The sequence below is a fragment of the Schistocerca cancellata genome, chromosome 4 (assembly GCF_023864275.1).
Source record: "Schistocerca cancellata isolate TAMUIC-IGC-003103 chromosome 4, iqSchCanc2.1, whole genome shotgun sequence".
NCBI lineage: Eukaryota > Metazoa > Arthropoda > Insecta > Orthoptera > Acrididae > Schistocerca > Schistocerca cancellata.
This window is the reverse complement of record NC_064629.1, coordinates 484,961,256-484,976,705: the sequence shown is the minus strand read 5'-3', so window position 1 is coordinate 484,976,705 and position 15,450 is coordinate 484,961,256. Positions and strand designations below refer to the sequence as shown.

Sequence of the window (15,450 nt, the reverse complement as noted above, 5' to 3'; positions counted from 1 at the left end):
AACGCCTTCTAGTTACGAGATTCAGAACAGTGAAAGAGAAAAGGCTAAAAATGTAATGAACATCAGCTGGACCATCTATAACAAAACAAGCTGAGAGAAACAGCCTCACATGGGCGTCCACTAGAGCTCTGAATGCGAAGTGGGCAGGCCGTCCTACAGCCATCTCTCCCCTGATCCATGACAAAGTGCTGAAGACCAGAACAGCACCCACCAGTCAGCAGAGTGCTACTCCTAAAACAGGGTGTGGTAGACAAAGTGGCAAACCACCTGAAAGCAATTGAAACCCAGAAAAGGAAGGTTGGTAAGGAAGCAGGCAAAGGAGGCAGTTCAAGTGTTTCCCTCCCCCCCCCCCCCCTCCGGACTCAGCAAATGGCAGGAGACGCCCCCAACACCAACCACCAGCCCCCACCCTGAAAGTAGTTTAAAACGTTATGTCTGAGAATTAAAAACCAGTTACTGACAAAAGTACAATTGTCCACGACTCGCGCGCCAACACAAGAAGCAAAGAATTCTGAAGACCATGCTCAGAATGGAGAGCAAGGAGGAGGTGGCATTCCACCAGAATGTGAGCAAGGCTCCATAGCCACAATGCAGGGGTGGCTCGTTAGGTAAAATAAAACCATGGGTCAGTCTGGGGTATAATCGATGCACAGGCGACATACAACAGTGGATTCAGTTCAGTTTGTACGAAAGGAGGAGTTCCACACAGCAGTAGTCTCCTCGATAGTGCGGAGTTTATGCAGGGTGCAGTAGCCCACCATATCTTCCATCTCCGAGAAAACACGTAGGCCTTAGTTGCACCCACAAATCCGCACCTGCGATCGCCTAAGCAAATGACTTGGGATCCATACAGCCGAACAGGCATTATGACCGAGTTCAAAGAGATGGTACGAACAGCAGATATTTCAGGGTGACGAGCTTAACATTGGCGAATGTCTGCAGACTGCTCACTGAGCCACTAAATATTAAAACGCAGTGAATGGAGGCCCGTTTAATAAAACGGAAGGTTCTGTTAATGGCCGTCAGCTCCGCCGTAAAAACACTACATGTTCCAGGTAATAAATGGTGTCCTCGACCGGCGAGATATGTCCTATCCATGGAATTAGAGCCCTCAGTCTAAAAGAGGGTAGTACCCTAACACGTCTGGAGAAGTGAAAGGAACGGGGGCGACTGAGACTTTTGCTCCTTCAAACTGATCGGTCCTAATTCGTGGCCTGGCTACCAACCGGAAGAGAGGGGTGGTGGCCGCGAGGAAACACGGAGTACACTAAAGAGGATAGGCGGAGGACATGGCAGAGAGCTGCGAGGCGCATATTAGCTGGTAATCCCACCTGAGGGCGGGTCTCAGGGAGCTCCTTGTATGCAAAAAGAATAGGATATGTTGGGTGGTCAGGAAATTGTGGAATGGCTGTTGTGTTGGTGAGAAAGAGTGGGTACCGTCGCAACTGAAGAGGTAAGTCTAATTCCACGAAGATGGACTGGGTCCAGTAATATCGAAGCCAAAGGTACTGTGGAGTCTTAAACCTGTCAACCACAATGCAAGTAGGATTGGTCCAGAGCGCATTAGACACAAAGGAGAGGAGTGCGATCTGCAGCCAAAAATTGTGACTGTGTGCAACAACGACCTACATAGGGGGAAACGAACACCACGATAAAATAAGGGAAATCAGAGCTCGTATAGAAAGATATGGGTGTTCGTTCTTTTCGCGCGCTATACGAGATTGGAATAATAGAGAATTGTGAAGGTGGTTCGATGAACACTCTGCCAGGCACTTAAATGTGTCTTGCAGAATATCCATGCAGATGTAGAACGTCTAAGTGCTGGGTACCCAAGCACAGTTTTGGGTCAGGATGGACCATAGTACGATGACAAAAATGCAGAATCCGCGTTTTCGCAGGCGATAAACAGAAACGATGGGAAATGGTCCATGCAGAGACCTGGTGGATGGCGTCTTGGCGCTGGAGTTCAGGCACGGACTCCAACTCAAAACTGACGAATAAAAATTGGTGGGGAGCCTTGAAAGCCCCGGTCTTAGAGGTTAAGTAAAATGTGAGGGCACCAGACAAAGTCGTATGCCTCATGTAAATCAAATAAGACTACAATGAGGTGATTGCTTTTTTTCAATCTAACCAGCTGGTCGGGTGTGGATCGTCCTTTCCAGAAACCACATTGATAGGGGAGACAGAAGGCCCCGAGATTCGAGAACCCAGCATAATCAGCAGGCAACCATCTTTTTAAGCAGTTTGCAGTGCATACTGCTGTGTCTAATCGGCCGGTAACAGTCGATGGATGCTGGGTTTTTATCCTGTTTAAGAATTTGAACGATGATTCGAGCATTAGCACAAAGTAGCTTAATAAAAGTGATAAGGTTGGTCTGAGAAGGATGTCGCTTGAATCACTACAAGGCTCTTCGGCGAACTTGAACAGTCGTTGCTATGTATTTAGTCCACTACGGCACTGGCCGGTGGTGGAGGGTACCTGTAGAAAGGGGAACAGCAGTTAAACAGTGGTGTGGATGATCGTGTCGGAGACGTCTTGCCCAACATCGACGGGTCCATCACACAGAGAGTGTAAAGGTAACAGCAGAAGTGGACAGCTGTCAGTTGGCTCATCAAAGCACCCACTGTGGTAGTTGGTCCATCAGGCAGTGGCAAGTAAGTAACAGGATTACCAGGAAGTGGTCATTGTCACGAAGATCGTCATCTACTGACCAACGTAGCGAAACCACAAGACTTGGGGAAGAGATCGTTAGATTGATAGCTGAAAAGGTGCCACAGGTGGCACTGAAGTGGATGGAAGTACCATCGTTGAGGAGAGACAGATCATAGTCGACAAAAAGCTGGTCAAGTAGGAGGCACCTACCAGACGAAGTGGTACTCCCACCACAAAGGGTGGTGCATACGACAGTCACGAAGTAGGAGAAAAGGGGATGGAAGTAATTGGATTAATGTGGTCAACTCACTGTAAACAAGTTGCCTGCCTGGAGGTGTGTAAACGTTGCAAATGCAAATGATGTTCTCTAAGGTCGTATGCATCTCCACTGCTATTGCTTCCAAAGTGGTACAAATGGGAACCCACTCGTTGAAGGAATCCGAAACAATGCACAGACCCCTCCATTTTCCCTCTTGGGGGCCGCCTGGTTCCGACACAATGAACGATAACCACACAGCATTGGGCGATGGTCATCAGTGTTGTGCGTTTATTGTAGAGCAACACAAATTGCACACGAGGAGGGAACAAGATTGTGTAGTTCTGGCAGGTGACAGCCGTTCACTTACAGGTGTCAAGCCGGCCGCGGTGGCCGAGCGGTTCTAGGCGCTCCAGTCCGGAGCCGCGCTGCTGCTACGGTCGCAGGTTCGAATCCTGCCTCGGGCATGGATGTGTGTGATGTCCTTAGGTTAGTTAGGTTTAAGTAGTTCTAAGTTCTAGGGGACTGTTGACCACAGCAGTTAAGTCCCATAGTGCTCAGAGCCATTTGAACAGGTGTCCAGGTTAGACATGAAGACGCCAGAACAAATTGTCATGCCTCAGGATCACTGGTGTCACTGATGGTGTTGGAACCAGATCAATGAGCATTCGTTCAGAGTCCGATAGCGTGGGGAGAGGGTGGCGGGTTGGCGCCTAAGGGGTCACCAGAGTAGCTTTGTCACGATTCTTTTTCTTCCTCTTCTCCTTCACAGCCTTTGGTGGCCGGGATTCTTCCATCGAGTGTGGGGACTATGAGGAACGAGTAGCCCTTGTACTCATAGGCCGCGATCCTTCAGCCTTTGGCTGGTGTTGGGCCTCTTATTTGTGGGCATCCTGGGAGAGGGGTCCCAAGAGAGAGTCTTGTCCCCAGTACACGCCAAGTTAGGAAGCCACTCATTCAGCTGGGTGCGTGGATGCGAGAAGTGCTTCCCAAAGACGTTGCTGCCAGAACCACAAGAGAGGAGGGTGGTGAAAAAAACTGGTTTGGAAAAAAAAAAAATGGCTTTCACTTCCATATATTGGTCGTCGAATCAACAGGATGTAAACGCTGTTGTGTGTGTGTGTGTGTGTGTGTGTGTGTGTGTGAGAGAGAGAGAGAGAGAGAGAGAGAGAGAGAGAGAGAAAATACGGCAAACTCAACAGGTTTCAGGTTTAGATTCCCTCCATTTTCTTTCTTGAAAACTGGGCGCGCCAGTGAATGTGTTTTGTGCAGCTGACACACGAAAATCGTCGTTCACAAGGACTACCTCCATGTCGTGATCGTCCACAGTTATCGCATTTTGGGTCCACCATGCAGCAGGATGACATATGACCAAAACTTGAGCATCTGAAGCACCTCGCGGGTGGTGAGACCGAAGGTTTCACGTCACACCTGTCCACCATGGTAACTTTTCCTGGAGGACATTTCCTTCAAATTCTACGATAAAGACGCCTGTATCTGTTAAATTACTTACTTCTAAGAACGAGAGTTATGTGCCGACCACTTCATGATAGGGGTTGTTTTGCGAGGCGACAAGTCACGCCAACGTCGCTCACCCATCATCATACAAGATGAAATATGTGCAGCTGGCACGCTTTAAAATGATGCACCGTTTTGCACACTTATGGGTTTCCCATTGATCTGCAATACAGACGTACTTTTAATTGGGCCAAAGCCGCAATATGTCATCAACCAATATCGGTGAAAGGGGTTACTTCGTAACATGCGTTGAGTCCGTGTGGAATGTGGTGTTTCCTTGTGGACGCACTTATTTCTCTTATCTGTTGGAACTAGAAATAGCGTTCTTCTGTATACATAAAATCCTTAAAACGTATACAGGGTTAACACGAACTCAGATGAAATTTCTCTGGTTGTTGAGACAGGTTATCTTGGTATTTTGGTATCAGAGGTCCGTCCCCGTCGTTTCCTGTGGCTCGTTACAGACTAATAGCATTGCATTTGATTTCTTACCCCCATTTATCTTAGTACCTCTATTGCACTGAAAATATACGCATAATAGTGTAAACATCAACAAACGTGGTTTGTATCTTGCTTGGAAACAATCCTATTCACTCACGGTTGTTGCTGCTGAAAACAGTGATGCCCACTTCACTCTTTGTCCTCAAGCACCCTTTCACCGCTGTTCGCTTCTGTATTGCCTTTTTTATGGCATTGTTTGTTGTGCGTCAATAATTATACACAAGAGTATGGATAGATTCACTGATCGAGAGCTGACCGATATGCAGCTCGTTTTTGGGTTCACTGAATGCAGTCTAAGGGCGGCACTATAAAGCAATGCTGAGGTGTTCCGGCAGCGACGGCAACCTCATCATAGTACTTCATCATGTAAACATTTCCCTTTGTACGGCAGCCGACTATACGGCACCGCATAAACAGCCGTGGTATCGAGAGCCGCTTTCACATCTACGTGACACAAGCCTGTTGCCGTCCAAACGGCACACTGCAACCGTGGAACTGCCGTACACTTCAACAGCTGTAGACAGCTGCCATGCTGTTAAAACGGTGACGTTTGGGGTTAGTGGAGGCTTTGTCAAAAATTGGTGCGTTCACATCTGTCATCTTTCAGGCGAGGCAGTCTTAGAGGCAGCAACAGCGTATGAATCAGTTAATTCGTTCGAAAGTTATGTGCCTCACTTTTTGATTCCATAACTACTTCTACGCCTTTAGACGGCTTTGGAAAAAGGCATTCATAATCACTTTTAGAGGAAGAATGACCACTTTTGTGGGGCAAAACCAGAAATACTCTGAGGGCAGGATTCATACAAAAATGCGTGGGTCGATGTATTCAGGAAATTGAGTTTTTGTTGTACCGTTTTCAAATACTGTAGTTACACTGAATGGAGTAATACCAATCTTCCCAAAGAAATTATTTTTTAAAATATTGCCAGACTACAGAAGCACTTAAAGTCGAAAGTTATCCATTATGTTCCTGACATTTATGAAAGTCAACCATATACCAGCACTCGAAGTCCAATTATAGATAATATATATATTCCGTTTCAAATTCTCGATTATCGATAGTATATATTCCGTTTCTAAGCCACCTCTGTCACGCACAAAGTTATGCGCAACGACACAGGCTTTTACAGTATATACAAAAAGAAAAAAGAAATAAACTGCGTTCAGGTTCAAAGATATTTATTCATTTGTAGCTCCATGTCAACTGCATACAAATAAATGACCAAATTGCTTCTGAAACTTCTGATTAGTATATTTAGTTATTCCTCTGTGTTTGCAGTAGTTAGTTGCCCAATGAAATATGATGCGCCGATTATAAATTATCAAGACTTTGCCATATACTTTCCATTTACTTGATGGTAGCAGCCAATATTTGTATAGGCTGAATAGATTCGTCTTGTGCTGTAACGTAGCCTTTAGCTACGCAAGTAGTTACTGAATGTTGATACCATCATTCAAACGTACTGAAAGAACTTCTCAGGTCCGCTACGAAGTTCTTGAAATACGGGTCTGAGCGCCTAAATGCATTCCTTTTTAAATTAAATTGATGGCTTCACTCTGTTCTGTTTCTCCTTCCTTTTAAACGACGATAATATAACGTCTCTGTTAGCATTTGTTCAAGTTGCATTGCGTAGTGACTCCGCTCAGAGACTAGGAAGCAAAAAATGACGATAACTACCATGCCGTGGACAACAGCAACATGCTGTGCACACGGTCCCGTTTAGACAGCTGCCGGCAAGTGTCAAATGGGCCAGTACAGTATGGTGAGTCGCTCTACGCACTGCCGTAATCATGGCGGTAGACATTCTGGATTGTACACATAGGCAACAGTTCGAACACACAGTGATGGAAGCGTACGTTTTTCGCTGTTTCCCCCGAGTGTTGTAGCATTACTGTGCGTTTTCTGTTTGTTATGGTGACGACATGTACTAAGCTTTTTCGATGTTGTGAAGGTATATTTTACAGAAACCTCAAAGTAACTGAGATAACAAATGGCATAATCACAGTCGGCATTTTAGCCGCGGCTTTGCCCGGGCATGTGCCTGTCACACTTTCACACATCTCATCTTCCCCACTCCGTCCGTCCGTCCGTCTCTATCTCAGTCTGTCTCTTATTCCCCTTCCTCTCTGTGTCCATCTCGTTGTCCACCTCTGCTCAGCCATCCCCGTTCACACATTTAGCTACTGGAACACATACCAACCGACCAGCATAACACACCTGTCGTGCAGGACAACCTAGATGTCAGGGAATATCCATCCTTTTCAACCCCACTCATACTGGAAAAAGGTATTTCTCACCCCCACAGTACTTATTTTCAGACAGTAGGATGTGTGTATATCAAATTTGGTTGAAATTGAGCCAGTGGTTTAGGAGGAGAGGTGCAACTCACTCACTCTGTCTGGAGACCACATCTCTTATAACAAAATATTCAGAAAATATCCCTGAAAAACCTCCGAAACTTTGTTGGCAGAGAGTGTCTTCAACTTCCATACATCCTACAATACAGTGAACCACAAAGGACTCTTATTCAAGAGTTCCTGTGATAGCAGTACTCCAGTGCACAGACACCACCTTGATCCAATTTGAATCACATAGACCTTCCTCTCAAATACTACCAGGCAATGGCCGGGCAGTGTTGCCCATAGTTGAGTGCAGTCCTGGTGCACTAAGAGTATCTTATAAGGAAGATGTTTACCTCCTATGGAGCTCATATTACCACTAGCATTACTTTGCTTCTTCTGGTGACACTTCTGCTTATTGAGTGTATTTACTAATGGATGTTTATGGACATACTTTTCAACAGCATCTCTTTTCTACAGTATTTATCACTCACACTCTTTCTTTGAATTCATAACTGCCTCTATGTATCTGCTGAAAGAATCTTTATTTTTCGTTTGACAAGATACTTCCTAAATACAGTCTCTCTCCCCTTAATTATGCGGGATAGTTTGCAGTCTCTGCTGATACAGTTATGGACTACTTCTTGTTATTCTAGTCATCCACAGTATCTCTGTACTCCGTGCCATATCCAGTATCTACAGATATTTTGCTGATGGTGTCTTTTTAAAGCCCAACCTTATGCAATGTAAAGAAATATCAACCAAATGCAATTTCAGTACATATCAAAATACAAACATATTGAGCTTGTTCAATGCAGCATTTTATTTTATTGTTAGATAATGTTAGTTCTTCAGATAGCTTTGTGTGTAGATGTTCTAACTTCGTGAATTTCTCCTTTTTAAGTATTTGAAATACTATGTTAACAGTTCAGGTGATGATGAGTTTTATACTTTTATTGTCAATATTACTTCCCACTGTTGTTCTAGGAAGTTAACATGAAACTGATCACTTATATTATCAGCAATTACAACCATGTTGTCAGCATGGAGGATAATACACATCCACTCTAAGCTTATGTTAACTCTTCTCTCCAGCGCTTCCAAAGACTCTTGGAAAACTGCTCCTGAATAAAGGTTTTGTAAAAGTGGAGATATTACAAATCCTGTTCTTCCAACTTTATTAAGTTGGACAAATCATTACCAGCACAATGTAATTCCAACAACTGTTTGATACATTGCATATACTTTTGGTCTGTATGGAGCTGCATTAGATTATGATGTGATACATGACTAAAATTATTAAAAGTTTTTCTTCACCTATACAGCAGTGCATTCAGTTTTCCTTGATCATAATTCTTAACAAGTACTTGCATTGCTAATGTGTCCAATAACTACATACCCCATTGTTTGTACTGTAAAAAATTGATATTAACTTTCTACATTTCAAATGTGTTCTAAGTTCTAAAAGATATGTCATTACAACTGGGCACTTATGTTTTATTTTTGATGTGTGGCATGTTCTACACTGTCTTGCACAATTATTGAACTTCTAAAAGTAATTTCTACTCACTAGTGTAATATCTGAGGTCATTGCTGTATGGCAGATGATGTCACTAGAACCAATGTCTTCAAGAATGATAACCCTTGTTACTGAAGTATCAAAGATCCTCATGGATCAAAAAGAAATGTCAGAAGGAGGTCAGATATGAATTTTATGGCGTTCTCCTTAAATCATGGTATGGAGTACGGAACAGAGGAAGTATTGCTCTGTTTTCCCCTTCCACCATTCTAACTTTTTAGTATACTGAACAATCATTTCACTGTGAATTTACCTCAGCTAATGATGAATTTAGCAGGTGCAGACTTGCCATTTATGCTGTGCAATGAGCTGCTGTCTTATCTATGGATTTTCTGTTTTTCCTTGTGATTTCTTTATTTGATAGTCAAAACTCTGATGAGAGATTTGTTCCTTCCACTATTCCTTTGTGATAACTCTATACAACACACAGAAAACTGGACATTACGACAAGGAATCGAAGTAAATGGTTGGGGTAAATACAGCCTCTGCAATACAAAAAAACTTCCTACTCTGTAACATTAATCCTCTTCCTTTCTAAGACTGCAATATGCGGCAGACAGCAAAATTACTGCAGAATCAGCACCAGTTCAGTTCTGAACAGGAAGTAAGGAGTACATGAGGGGGGTGGGGATGAAGGGCAGAAAGATTAGGCTGTAGATGCCTGGAGGTAACCATCCTCACCAAGACTGATTTGATAAAACACAGAAAACCTGAACGTAGATGGATGTATGGAAGAAATGGAGCATGCAGATGGTGGTTAACTGTCTACTCCAGCTACCTCTACTTCATCTTACTTAATATCTATCAAGTCAACTACTGCCAACAAGCAAGTTTTATTCTTCTCATGCTCAAAGAACATTGATGAAAAAAGTTAATGAAATTACCTAAACTAAATTTTGACCACTGGCATATAACCCCCCTCCCCCCCCCCCCCCCCCACACACACACAGACATCTTTTCAAACTATTTCTGCAGGCATTAAGAAATAAGGACGAAGAACGAATAACTGAAGAAGAAAACAGATTTTTCTGCATACCATCTTGTCCCATCAGTATACCGAAAATGTTAACATCATAGCCAGGTTAAAATAACAGCCAGGGCTGGTTATATTACATAGGTGAACTACTGACCTACAACTTGGATGTGTCATGAGTAAATTTTATGATGAATGGTATTTAATGATTTTATCTTGTTTACTCAATGTCACAACACAGTATTAGCATATTTGGACATGTCCAAAAGAACAGACCCCATTTTGATCATCTAGCCAGTATAAATCAGGAACAGAGAAATTAAAGACATCAGCTTTCAGTGGGCATTGATTTATAACAATGGGGAAAGTTGCAGATATGTGCTGGACTGGGATTTGAGCCCAGGTCTCCTGCTTATTAGGCAGACACACTGACCACTACCCCATATGCGCACAATGGTCACCCTAACCACATTAACTACCTTAGCATGCCTCCCATAAAACCCAAATCCCCAGCCTATCCACACAGTACTTATTAGTCTTATTACTTGTGGCATCTTGCCCATTCCCACAAGAGTTTGAGCTTCATGTGCATCTGCACTGAAGGGATCACTGGCCACCATTGTCATAATTATATATGTGGTCTTTGTTCTTCCAGATATGCCTGAAAGAACAGACAACACATATATAAGGTGACAACGGCCAATGATCCCTTCAGTGCAGATGGTCACTAAGCTTGAACTCCTACAGTAATCAGCGAGATGCCACGAGTAGTGAGGTTAATGAGAAAGGGCACTACATCAGTAGTGTGTGCACTGGACTCGCATTCGGGAGGATGACTGTTCAATCCCGGGTCCAGCCATCCGGATTTAGGTTTTCTGTGATCTCCCTAAATCGCTCCAGGCAAATGCTGGGATGGTTCCTTTCAAAGGGCACGGCCTACTTCCTTCCCCGTCCTTCCCTAATCCGATGAGACCGATGACCTCTCTGACTGGTCTCCTCCCCCAAACAACCCAACCCCTCAGTAGTGTGTGGCATAAGGTGAGGATTGGGGTCTGATGGGAGATGTGCTAGGGTAGTACACATGAAGTGATCAGTGCATCTGCCTCGTAACCAGGACAGTTGGGTTCGAATACTGAGCCTGCACAAATTTTCAACTTGCCCCATTGATATAAATCAATGCCCACTGACAGCTAATGTCTTTAATTCCTTTGTGAAAATGTTAGTAGTTTTCAGTAGCTTATTCACGTAAAGTAGAATATATTCTGGGACTTTTTTAGGAGGGTTATGCCAAGATGGGTCACCCTTTGAAACACACTAAGAAAAAAAAGATGCACTACAAAGGAATTATTCAAATGGGTGAAAATCTGTAGATGTGATGTACATGTGCAGGCAGACAGATTATTACAATTTCAGAAAAATTGTATAAATTATTCAAGAGACAGCTTTATAAATTGAGTAAGTCAGTAACACAATCGTCTGCCTCTGGGCCTTATGCAAACAGTTACTCAATTTGGCATTTTTTGATATGCCCATTGGATGTCCTGAGAGATATTGTGCCAAATTATGTCCAATTGTCACATTAGATCACCAGAATCCCGAGTTGATTGTACAACCCTGCTCATAATGCTCCAGACATTCTCAATTGGGATAAGATCAAGACACCTTGCAGGCCAACCTGTACCTCGGCAATCCTGAAGAAAACAGTAGAAACTCTAGCCATGTACAAAAGGATGTTATCTTCCTGAAATGTAAACCCAGGATGGCTTACCATGAAGGACAACAAAACTGGGTGTAGAATATTGTTGACATACCAGTGTGTTTCAAGGGTGCTGCAGATAACAACCAAAGGCGACCTGCTATGAAATCAAATGGTACCCCAGACTATCACTCCTGGCTGTCATGTCATAAGGCAGGTGATAGTCAGGTCGGTATCCCACCACTGTCAAGAGCTTCTCCAGACACATCTTCGGCCTGGAATCTCATTGACTGCAGTAGAAATGTCTTCAGTGACAAGGCCCATTATAGACTGAGTCCTGATGACCAGCTAAGACTATTCTGGAGACACTCTGGACAATGGTGGGATACCAATCTGACTGTCCCCCACCATATGGCCTGACAGCCCCTTCGGTTGTCATCCATGACGACTCAGCACAGAGGTCACGTCGACAATATTCTAGATCCATTTTGCTGCCCTTCACGGCAAGCCATCCTGGACTCACATTTCGGCATGTTAATGCCCATCTGCCTAAGGCTGTAGTTCCTATTGCTTGTCTTCGTGCTTGCCAGACCTTACCTTGACCAGATAGGTCGCCAGATTTCCCATATTGAGAACTTTTGGAGCATTATGGGTGGGGCCCTCCAACCAATTCGGGATTTTGATGAACTAACGTGCCAACTGGGTAGAATTTTCCACAATAGCCCTCCAGAGGGTATCCAACAACTATCAATGCCAACAGCTTGTATCAACACATCATTGACTTGCTGAATTTGTGTAGCCCTCTCTCTTGAATAAATGATCCAATTTTTCAGATACTGAAATCATTTTGTTTGTCTGTACATGTACATGAAGTCTACAGATTTCTGTCCCATTCGGTAATTCCTTAGTGGTGCAGCTTTTTTTCCTCTCTCCTTAAGAATATATTTGGATTAGAATGTTGATTATTTGCGGATTCAACCAACACGCTTGAGTTATAGGGGAGGGGGCCAGTGCTCCCCAACTATGTGCAAGAGCCACAGTGCCCATGAGATGTAAAATTTACTGATATTGAGGTTAGACATCTCACACAATAAATCAAACATTAATGACATGTTTCTATTAATTTTTTATTGTAAAGGCATGGTAAAATAAGTCAAAGAATATTTTGAGGGATTCAGAAATGATTGAAAAACTGCCATGACTATTATAAATAACAGCATGCTACCTTCTAACAGATACATATTAACATAAATTTGATATGTGTGACTTTACAAGTAGACTAGAAACATGGAATTGTAAAAAATTGTGTTGAAATGCATGAAAGCAAGCAGAGGTTCATTTATTGTTATCACATTTGGTAAACTGTCTTTGTTTCATTGAACCTCTCCTGTAAACCTTAATATTTTAACTTCTCGTATCATAATGTACAGATTCTTGTGGTTGGGGGTGTGGTTGTCAGTTACATGGCTATTACCAGAATTGGAGAGGGGAGGGGGATGTCTAATATATTACTCGTCTAGGGCGCCATAATATCTAGCTCCGTGGATTGTATGCCACATTTTGATACAGACGTCTGTATCAGATATCACCCTCAACAAGGTTAAGGAACCAGCTGAACTGGGCTGCTAAAAAAATTTAAAACCTGTTCTTAAAATTTAGAAACATAAAACTTTTCATTCAATTTCGAATACATAAAATTCAGGTACTATTTTGATTCCCCATTAAATGGCAAAATAATATGGCAGTGATAGATGTTAATAGAAGTAACTGCTTATGACAAGAGGTGACTACAACCACTGAATGGACTGCAAAATAAACTGAGTACTGACCTGGAGTGCTTTGTGTTTACCAGTTTTCAAAACTAAGCTTTCAGTGTGTCCGAAACTAAACTTTAAAAATCTGTGTGCAATCTCGGTTTTCCCTTGTGGCAGTGATACACAGGCTTTACATGCGGAAAACAAAGACTTCAGGTTTCTTCAGCGAGCAATTGAGAGATGTTAAGATGGTAATTATTAAGAGCGGCCGGAAAACAGACGGATCAGGGAACAGAAGAGCAGAAGGCGATTAGAACCACAATGGAAGAAAATGGTACTTAAGAAGGGCTAGGGGGACGGGCAATACCATTCATAGTCAAGCAAATGGATAATAAATGAACCAAGGAAAGTTCTCTGCTGGCTTCCAAGAGATCAAGAACAGACGACGAATATATCCCAGCAATCCTGTCTTCCGCAAAGTTACAACTGAACAATCCACAGAGGCGTCCGGATTCGGCGCGCGCTCCAAAACACACACACACATACACATAATAAACATAAACCCCCTACAGCTTTTATTCTATCACTATTTTCCATCCAGTCTTTCGGTCTAGCATATAACTGCCACAATTATTCTTACAATAAATATAAAAATTGCTTACAGCATCAAAACCGACCTACCAAGAAAAGCAATCGCTACTTATTTTCTTTTACAGCTGTGGGAGTTGCTCGTGCAGACAAAATATTTGCTGTAAGTGGTAAAATAATTCATTTCCATTACCGCATGGTATATGTCAATTTAAACTTTGTCTCCCAGCAATCTCTTGTAACTACCAAGTTATTTACCTCTTCCATGTAATGGTAATTGTAATCTTTATCACGCCTTGTCATTTAGCAATTAAATTGACAGCATAACTGAATGGACAGAACACCAAAGACTGCACATCACAGTAAAACAAGCGTTTTGTTTTATTTAAAACTTCTGATGAGCAAATTTACTCCTCTCAGAAATTAACCTCTTTCTGTCGTTTGTTAACCTGACGGTGATCCGTAAACTTCGTTCAGAGAATTCTTCTGTCAAAAAGTATCGCAGCTTAAAATACTCCTGGGGCAAAAATCTAATACATTTTAACCGAACACTCAGAAGTCTTAGTTTTGTATAAAATTTAGTTTCGTAACTAGAACTCTAGTAAATGCCGAGGATCAAATCCTACAATAATTATCAATAACTGATGAATACGTACACAAAACACTTTTTTACCCCAAAAAGTAATTATTTGGAATGTCAGAAATTTTCAGTTTTTTTTTCAGACCAAATAGACCTCATTAATTTGTTTGACATTAACTAGGATGCAAACCTTAGATGTTACTTTTTTTTTTTTTTTTTTTTTACATAACATTATTCACAACATGATATACATAAGGCACTGTTTACAAATACGACACATAATGTAAGACACCAATACTGGACCTAAAAACACTGCCAGTCACATTTTCGTACATAAAATATTAAATTTTGTGTTCATTCCTAACAACAATCTGATGTAAACAACACGACTTAAGAAACTGTTCGTATCATTCCTGTAATATGCATTCACCTCTACTTCTACACTCAAATACAATTTTACATACCGCTTGCTACGAATGTCTAGCTTGTTAGAGTTAAATAAAAATAAACTAGTCGAGTTAGTAAACAGTCGAAAAACATAACAGTACTTACTTTTCACGAGCCTGTGCGTCTGACGGTACTGTCGAGCCCTTGCCTTTCGCGTACATATTGCAGACTTCAACTGTCACGCACCTGTCAGACTACGAGGGCCTGCAGTGACCCGGTGACCATGGCAACGTCAAAAGACCTGTCAACTCTGAACCCCTGATTGGCTCTGCTGCACATTTGGCAGGAGGAGCTTCGCCACTACGCTTTGCGTAAGAAGAGGGAGACAGAGAATGAGTTCCTATTGGTCCGAGCTGTGCCCTCCCCCTCGGCTGTTGGGACTGCAGAGCCTACCCCCCAGTAACCTTCTGCGCGGATTCTGAGAACTACTGTGTTTCAGTATGTACACTGCTATTACTTATTTTTCAGATGTTTATATACATAAATGTATATAATAAAGATTTCCTGACTTTTGTAGTCTTGCGCATTTCTCCGTTTTGTGTCTTAAGATCATGTATATCGTAAA

The 15,450-nt window shown here is 42.5% G+C and overlaps 1 protein-coding gene across 1 annotated transcript in view; it reads right to left on the bottom strand.

Moving 5' to 3' along the window:
• Nucleotides 1-15,201, bottom strand: part of LOC126183219 (single-stranded DNA-binding protein 3-like) — a 346,891-nt gene extending 331,690 nt beyond the window's left edge. The window contains 1 exon segment of the mRNA XM_049925001.1: nucleotides 14,991-15,201. Coding sequence (XP_049780958.1) covers nucleotides 14,991-15,046 — 56 coding nt within the window. The 5' untranslated portion in view covers nucleotides 15,047-15,201.
• Nucleotides 15,202-15,450: the final 249 nt, after the last annotated feature.